We start from the raw sequence: 8,093 nt of genomic DNA, 5'->3' as shown, positions 1-8,093 counted from the left end.
TGTGGCAATCCCGGGCCAGCTCCAGCGCTGTTTTTGCTGGCAGCTTTTGCCGGACACCTCCCGCAGCCCCGGCCCTGCTCGGCTCGGCTCGGGCTGCTCCCTGTGCGTGCCCTGGTGCCTCCGGCAGCTGCTGGGGCTGATTCCTGCCCTGCAGCGAGGGATGGCAGGGCCAGATAAGGCCAGTGGCCCCGGGGCAGGCACGGAGCCGCTATCGTGGGGCTCAGCTGCCGCTCGCTCCGCTCCTGGGCCGGCGAATGCGGGTGCAGAGGGGCAGCGCTGAGCCTGGTGCCGGGCAGGGGGTACAGAGTCTCCTGTCCCCTCCTTAAGCAGAAAACAGCCTGGCTCAAGGGTTCAGCCCGTCAGCAAGGGCTTTTCACCCGGCTGAAGCCGCAGATTTTGGTTCTGTGGACCCAAAATCCACAGAGGGTGAGTTTTGGACTCACCACGCGGAGTCTTTGCCAAAGACTTTTCAGCCCCTTCCTGCTCCGTGACAAGGACGCATTATCCCTAAGATAATGCAATTCCCCAGAATTTAAAGGTGTTATTATTTCCCTGTTGATTCCTTTCGGGTTACGCAGTCGTCAGCCCCGTTCAGGCCAGCGAGCTGTCAAAACGCAGCCAAAGGTATTTCCATGGAATTTATCACCGTGTTGACAGGGAAGAGTTTTAAAGGGATACGTGATCCAAGGTGCTGGATTCCTCCCTTGGGAAAAACACCTCGGTCACCCAGTGTAAAAGCCTCGGTTACATCTGCTCGGAGCTTAAATTGTAGCGGAAAGGAAAAGGCCGTGGAAATTTAAAAGAAAATAAAGTAACAGAGGTAAGTTTGAGGCTCTCAGTGGGAACAACCATCTAGGAACGTATGGCGCGGATAACAAAGGGAAGCAGGAAGGTGCAGGTCGGCTGCTGCGGGCTGCCCTCTCCTCTGGGAGGACACTTTCCCCTTCCTGCCCTTTTTGCTTTGGGTCTTTTCTTTTCCTTTGGGACCGGGCAGCTTTGGAGGGAGGTTTCCTGGAAGGAGAGAGAGGCCGAGGATTCCCGGAGAGCCGCTTTGGGGATGCCCGGCGTGCCTGGCGGAGCGGGCACCGCGCCTTCCACACCCAGCGCCGCTGCCCACCGCGACCTCGGCTTTCGTCAGAGCCTTCCCGGAGCTGGGCTGAGCTCAGCGGGGCTGAGCTGGCCGGGAGCGGCGGGCGGGGGCTCGGCGGAGCTCGGCCCGGCCCCGCACCAGTGTCTGCTGTGGCCGGGCAGTGCCGGGGAACCCGCGATGGGCTCCGGCCGCCGCTGCTCGCTGCTGCTCCTGCTCCTGCTGCTGGTGATGCTGGTGATGCTGCCCGCGGCGTGGGGTGAGCCCCTGCGGAGGGGTGGGGTGTGCGGGGAGCCCGGCACCCCGCGGTGGGTGTGCTGGGGGTGCGGGGGTGCGCTCGGGAGTGGGAGTGTGTGTTCTGTGCATTATCTACGGGACTGTGTTATCCATGGGAGTGTGTTATCCATGGACGTGTGTGTTCTGTGTGTTATCCATGGGAATGTGTTATCCATGGGAGTGTGTGTTCTGTGTGTTATCCACGGGACTGTGTTATCCATGGGAGTGTGCACTCTGTGTGTTATCCACGGGACTGTGTTATCCATGGGAATGTGTGTTTTATCCACAGGAGTGTGTTATCCACGGGAGTGTGTGCTCCATGTGTTTTCTGTGTGAGTGTGTAAGATCCGTGTGAGTGTCTGTGTGCTCCGTGTGTGTTTGTGCTCTTTGTATGCTCCACGTGTTCTTTTTGTGAGTGTGTGTGCTCTGTACGTGTGTGCTCCCTCATATCCCTATCCCTGTGTGTGCTCCCTCATATCCCTATCCCTGTGTGTGCTCCCTTATATCCCTGTCCATCTGTGTGCCCCATATCCCTGTCCCTGTGTATGTGTGTGCCCCATATCCCTGTCCCTGTGTGTGCCCCATATCCCTGTCCATCTGTGTGCCCCATATCCCTGTCCCTGTGTATGTGTGTGCCCCATATCCCTATCCCTGTGTGTGCTCCCTCATATCCCTGTCCCTGTGTGTGCTCCCCCATATCCCTGTCCATGTTTGTGCCCCGTGTCTGTGTGCCCCATATCCCTGTCCCTGTGTGTGTGTGTGCCCCATATCCCTGTCCCTGTGTGTGTGTGCCCCATATCCCTGTCCATCTGTGTGCCCCATATCCCTGTCCATCTGTGTGCCCCATATCTCTGTCCCTGTGTGTGCCCCATATCCCTGTCCCTGTGTGTGTGCCCCATATCCCTGTCCATCTCTGTGCCCCATATCCCTGTGTGTGCCCCATATCCCTGTCCATGTTTGTGCCCTGTGTCTGTGTGCCCCATATCCCTGTCCATGTGAGTGTGTGTGCCCCATATCCCTGTCCCTGTGTGTGCCCCGTATCTCTGTCCCTGTGTGTGCCCCATATCCCTGTCCCTGTGTGTGCCCCATATCTCTGTCCCTATGTGTGCCCCATATCCCTGTCCATCCGTGTGCCCCATATCCCTGTTCCTGTGTGTCTGTGTGCCCCATATCCCTGTCTCTGTGTGTGCCCCATATCCCTGTCCCTGTGTGTGCCCCATATCCCTGTTCCTGTGTGTCTGTGTGCCCCATATCCCTGTCTCTGTGTGTGCCCCATATCCCTGTCCCTGTGTGTGCCCCATATCCCTGTCCCTTATTTTCCCACAGGGGACTGCGGGCCGCTCCCAAACATCAGCCACGCCGAGCCGCAGGGGGACACCAAGCACCAGCAGAGCTTCAGTGTGGGCTCCACAGTGACCTTCAGCTGCGTCCCGGGCTACACCAGGCGCCCCTTTTTCTCCAACACCATCCAGTGCCTGCCCAACTCCCAGTGGTCCAGCCTGCCCGACTTCTGTGGCCGTGAGTGTTTCCCTTGCTCTGGCACCAGCAGGGCTGGGCTGCCCCTGGAAACACCCCCAGCTTTGGCAATCGCCGCCTCAGGGGTTTCCTCATCGCACAGGATGGAGTGGTTTGGTCACTTCTCTTGCTGCCTCTCTTTTCCTGCACTCCAGCGAGGCTGTCACCTCGTGCTGGCACTTGTGGGTTAATAAAAACAGAGGAACAGCTTGGGAAACACAGGGAAAAGGGGAAGGACTGCAGGGGCAGGGCACTGAGTGACCAGAGGAGGTTTGGCTTTGGGGAGCTGGAAACTTCTCCAGTGAAAACTGGCTGCACTTTCCCACCTCAGACAATTCCCTGGTGGAAGGGGCAGAAGGGAGGAGAGCACTATTTGGGGTATCCTCTAAGTGAGGCTCGTGCGTTATCACTTTATGTTTACAGTTGAAAGCAAAATGTTGTTATTTTTGCTGTGTAACGGGACATTCTGGTTGTCTCTGTGGTGGCCAGGCAGCTGTCCCAGACCTCCATCTGTGCCATTTGCTGCCATATCCTCAGAAGATCAAAGGCAGAATTTTTATGCTGTTAACACCACGGTGAGGTACGTTTGTCGCCACGGTTTTGAAAACATCACAGAGCAGCCCCCCACCAGCACCTGTTTGGACAACTTAACGTGGACAGGAGTTCCTAAACTGTGTGAGAGTGAGTGTCCCCATGTCATTGCATTTTCTCCAACGCTGTGTTCCAAGTGCCACATCTACATTTTAAAATTTCCCTTTTCCAGTGACATTTAACATGAAATGCCTGGTTTGGCATTGCCATAATGCCATGAAAATGAAGTCTGTGGGGTTTTTCCCAGCCTCAATGTGTCCTAAGGATCATCTCACCCTTTTTTAGAGAAATCTTGCGGTATTCCAGCCAACCCAGAACATGGCCAAGTGACCATAAACAATCATCTGCTGGGAGCAACAGCCAACGTGGTTTGTGATCGTGGGTGAGTGTGAGGCCGCTGCCCAGTTCATCCCAGTTGCCTGGGCAGAGTCACTGGGGTGTAAACTGGGACGTGGGGCTCTTCCCACACGGAGTCCTCAGCACCTCTGTGGTGACAGGTTCTTGGTTGGTGACAACAAACCGATTTTGGGACGTGCCTTTTGCCCCCACAGGTACAGATTAAAGGGAGCGTCACCTTCCATCAGGTGTCAACTCCAGGGAGACAAAGCTGTCTGGAGTCCTCTTCCAGCTTGTCAGGGTGAGTGGAGTTGTCCAGTGCTTGACTGGAAAAAAACAAGTATTCCAGCTCAGAAACACTGGATTTCTGGTTTACTTCCCTGAGTGAAGTCAGGCCAGCATCTCAGCAAGGGGAGAGCCGCTGTCACAAATCAGGGAGTGCCACTGGTTCCTTCTGGCTGTGAAAGCCTGACAGAAACACTGTCCCCTCAGCCTGCTGCAAAGAGCATCCCAGGGCTCACCTCCTGATTTCTTTCCTGTTTCTCCCACAGTGATCACCTGTCCTCCTCCTCCAGACATCCCCCACGGGCAGCACAGCGGGAACAGCTCAGGGGACTTTGTGTTTGGCTCCATCACAACCTACAGGTGTGAGCCAGGGCTGGAGCTGGTGGGGCAGGACACCCTGCTCTGCACCACGGACAACGAGGACAATGGCACCTGGAGCGGGGACCCTCCCACCTGCCGGGGTGAGCACTTCAGAAACCCAAATCTAAGGTTTTAGTGTAGGTATATATAGTATACATAGTAATACACATGAGCCAAGGTGGAGGATTTAGGGTGCTGTCTTTCTCCTCCTTCTTCCTTCTCCTCCATGGGTTTGGGTGGTTTTCTGTAATTGGGTCCCTTTACCTTATGAGAACAGCAAGGGGTGAGTCTTAAACCTTTCCCTGTATGGAAACACCTGCTCAGGTGTGGGGTGCATTTCCACACCCCTCCTCACAATCACCCCCTGCCCCAGCAGTTTCCTCTTGCTGGGCTGATAATTGCCCCTAATTCCATCCCGTCTGCACATGGAATTCTGTAGGGTTTGTTTCTGTAGGATTTGTTTCTATAGGGTTTGTTTCTGTAGGGTTCATTTCTGTAGGGTTTGTTTCTGTAGGGTTTGTTTCTGTAGGATCTGTTTCTGTGGGATTTGTTTCTGTAGGGTTTATTTCTGTAGGGTTTATTTCTGTAGAGTTTGTTTCTATAGGGTTTGTTTCTGTAGGATTTGTTTCTGTAGGGTTCATTTCTGTAGGGTTTGTTTTCCCAAGCACCTGCTTTGCAAGGTGCCAGGCTCTGCTGAGGGACACCAGGAGCAGAGCCAGACACGGTTTTACATTTTCCCTTCAAGAGGAACAGGCAGAAATGTAACGAACAACGTGTGAAATTGTAAATGACAGCAAAGCTGGTGGAGGGAACTTGGAAGGGATTCATGTCTCGGTCCAACAACACCCAGGCAATAAAGCCAAGTGGAACAGCAGATTCTCCCTGTCCTTAAGGCCTGAGATGCACAAGTCACCTGCCCACGCGATGTTTGTTCCTCTCTGGACTATTTTATATATTATGCACAGGTCAAGCACGGTATAAAACAACGTTTTGAGTGTTTTCCCTTTGTCTCTCCCCAGTCAAAACCACAGCAGAGACAAACCAAACCAAACCCTCAGAAGAGAACCCTTACTGGCTGGGTAAGAGCTCCATTCCTTAGAAGTCCTAAATAATTGCTGTAATTGCATCACATATTTTTAATATCCATTTCATTCTTTTCCCTCCCCAGCAAGCGTCCTCATTCCCAGTTGCATTGGTAAGTAGCTTAAAACTGAAAATATATTCTCCTGCCCCAAAGCTGTTTGCTGTTAAATACCTGGAGCCACAGGTTGATTTCCCTCTCCCTTTCCGCTCTTTGTTAGTGCCCCCAGTAGTCCTTGGAATTCTGGCTGGGCTCATCACGAGACGGAAGGAGAGTCAAAAGCAGTAAGTGATGCTAAGCTGCCCCTCACAAACCATAACTTTCCCTGGGGATAAATGGACTTCGCCTTTCAAGCCCTGGACCTTCAGTATATTTGCATGATTAGCACAATTTTTCCATTTTGACAAGTTGCTTTTTATCCTACAAATTTTCTCCTTTGTGTCTCTTCAGCTCTTACACTGTGAATTCCCAAAAGCAAGAGATGAAGGGGAGGGATGCAGCGATGCACCCAGGGGAGAAGAAGCAGCCCAAACCCTGGAATTCCTATTTTTGGTAAGTTTGCCTGTTCACCTGCCCAAACAATTTATGTGCCAGATTTCTGAATATAGCCAGGGGTCTCACTGGTGCTGAGCTCACCTGTGCAGAAGATCTTTGAGCAGTTTTCGACTTTCAAATGCCACGCTAAGCACCCTGCTGTGCCAAAGGGCTGCCTCACAGGAGGGTTTGGGGTTTGCTGGCTGCTCTCTGGATGGATTTCCCCCGTCTCTCTCACCCACAGCCACAGAGGGAATTGCCACGTGTGTCCCAGCTGTGAGGAGCAGCTCCACGGTGACCTGGCCCCTCTGTCAGAGCGCAGACACCACGGCTGCACCGTCTGCCAGGACTGGCTGAGCTCCCAGCCCCAAAAACCCCACACCTACTCGGTGCCCAGCATCGGTGACGGGGACAGCCAGAGCCCAGCAGGCACCAGGTACAGCACCAGCAGCTGCTCTTGTTCCTCCACCCCTGGGCCCAGGGGGAGCAAAACAAGGGGGGGAGAAAGAATCTTTATGTGGATAAAGTGAGTTTTGCAGCTGGAATTCGTGTGGATCCCGTTTCAGCAGGAGCAAGGGTTTGATGTTTAGGAAGCGGTGGCTCTGTCGGGCAGTGGGTGGTTTTGGGAAGCCAAATGCTCAGGTTGTTCTCTCTCTCTGTGTGTTCAGCTCTCCTGGCAAAGCCGTGGATGTGCTGAGGGGAAATGGCACAGCAGAAGCTGCTCCACGGTGCAGTGAGGCAGAGCACCACCAAAGGTCAGTGTTCCACCTAAAAATACCCAGATGCCACGGTGGGCCTGGACAAAAACCAGCGCATTTCAGACTGGAGTGGAGCTGTGTTTATTAGAGAATCCTAGAATAGGTTGGGTTGGAAGGGACCTCAAAGCTCATCTCGTTCCCACCCTTTGCCGGGGACACCTGCCACTGTCCCAGGTTGTCCCAGGCCCCACAAACACAGCCTGGAAGGCACATCCATGCTCTCAGTGCACTCCTCCATGGTTCTTCTCCACAGTGACCACATCTGTCCCACCTGTGAGAGCTGGCTCCGTGCCCACACTGGCCAGGGTGACAGCAGTGCTGTGACACCGGGGGAGTGGCGGGACAAGGGGTGAGTGTGGCCAGGGCAGGCAGCTCCAGTGCAGCTCCTTTCAGCGCTGCAGTGAGTGCCCAGGGCTCTCCAAACTGAGCCTTCACTGCTTCACTGAAAATAAAAATGGGTGGCAGTGTGTCAATGTTGGCTGCTGCTGGCCCTGTGTCAGGGTGAAGTGTGGTGCCTGCTCAAGGCACAGAGATGTGAAACCGGGTGAGGTTTGTTCAGATGATGCTTGTGGGGTTTCTGTGGGTGTCTCTGAAGCAGCCTGTGCTCCTCAGCTGTGCCCACCTGACCTTTGGAGCCCTGCTTTTGGCCAAGCAGCAAGAGCCCAGTGAGAGGCTGCAGTGGGAGCCTCTTTTCACCCACTGCCCAGTGCTTTTCCCACCTGTGGCTGTGGTGCATTTGCTTGTGGCCAGGTAAAGCTTTGGGCCAGAGCAGTGATCAGGTAAAGCTGTTTGTCAGCTTATTTATTTATCTTCTGACACTTGTCCGTGCCAGCCTGGGGCTCTCTCAGGCTGACAAAGCTTCCTTAACAAAGTCACCATTGACAAAGGCTAATTTAGGAAGAAACCAGCTGAACGTGGTTTGACGCGTGCATCTGCTTGCTTTGGTTTTGGCAAGTGTGAACTCCTTTTGCTGCTGCGTTTGTTTTGGGGTTTTTCCATTTATTCCTGTGAGCGCCTGTTCTGCTGGCTCTGAGCCCCAGTCCTGGGGGAGCTGGTCCACTTCTGCCTTCTTCACTCACTGCTGATTTGAGTTTATAAAGGGGAGTGGTGAAGGAAAGCAGCTTTTGTGGCTGCTGGGGCCTGTGCGGGGTGGTTTGGAGAGGGGCAGGTGCTGCCACCATCCCGGTGGGGACTCACCCTCACCTCTGTCCCCGCAGCCCACCCGGCCCCATCTGCCCTCTCTGCACGGACCGCCAGCTCCTGTCCCTCG

At 54.3% G+C, this 8,093-nt stretch overlaps 1 protein-coding gene across 1 annotated transcript; it reads left to right on the top strand.

The window, feature by feature from the left end:
• The first annotated feature begins 503 nt into the window (after nucleotides 1-503).
• Nucleotides 504-6,911, top strand: LOC136371457 (uncharacterized). The gene is made up of 12 exons (XM_066335559.1): nucleotides 504-1,346; nucleotides 2,690-2,881; nucleotides 3,368-3,559; nucleotides 3,755-3,851; nucleotides 4,021-4,106; nucleotides 4,357-4,551; nucleotides 5,470-5,529; nucleotides 5,619-5,645; nucleotides 5,752-5,815; nucleotides 5,982-6,083; nucleotides 6,310-6,501; nucleotides 6,734-6,911. The coding sequence occupies exons 1-12, from the start codon at nucleotides 863-865 to the stop codon at nucleotides 6,909-6,911; spliced, it is 1,869 nt and encodes a 622-aa protein (XP_066191656.1). The 5' UTR covers nucleotides 504-862.
• Nucleotides 6,912-8,093: the final 1,182 nt, after the last annotated feature.

The sequence above is a fragment of the Sylvia atricapilla genome, chromosome 25, assembly GCF_009819655.1.
Source record: "Sylvia atricapilla isolate bSylAtr1 chromosome 25, bSylAtr1.pri, whole genome shotgun sequence".
In the NCBI taxonomy this organism is placed as follows: Eukaryota; Metazoa; Chordata; class Aves; order Passeriformes; family Sylviidae; genus Sylvia; species Sylvia atricapilla.
Note: the sequence above shows the minus strand (reverse complement) of the source record. Positions and strands in the feature narration are given on the sequence as shown.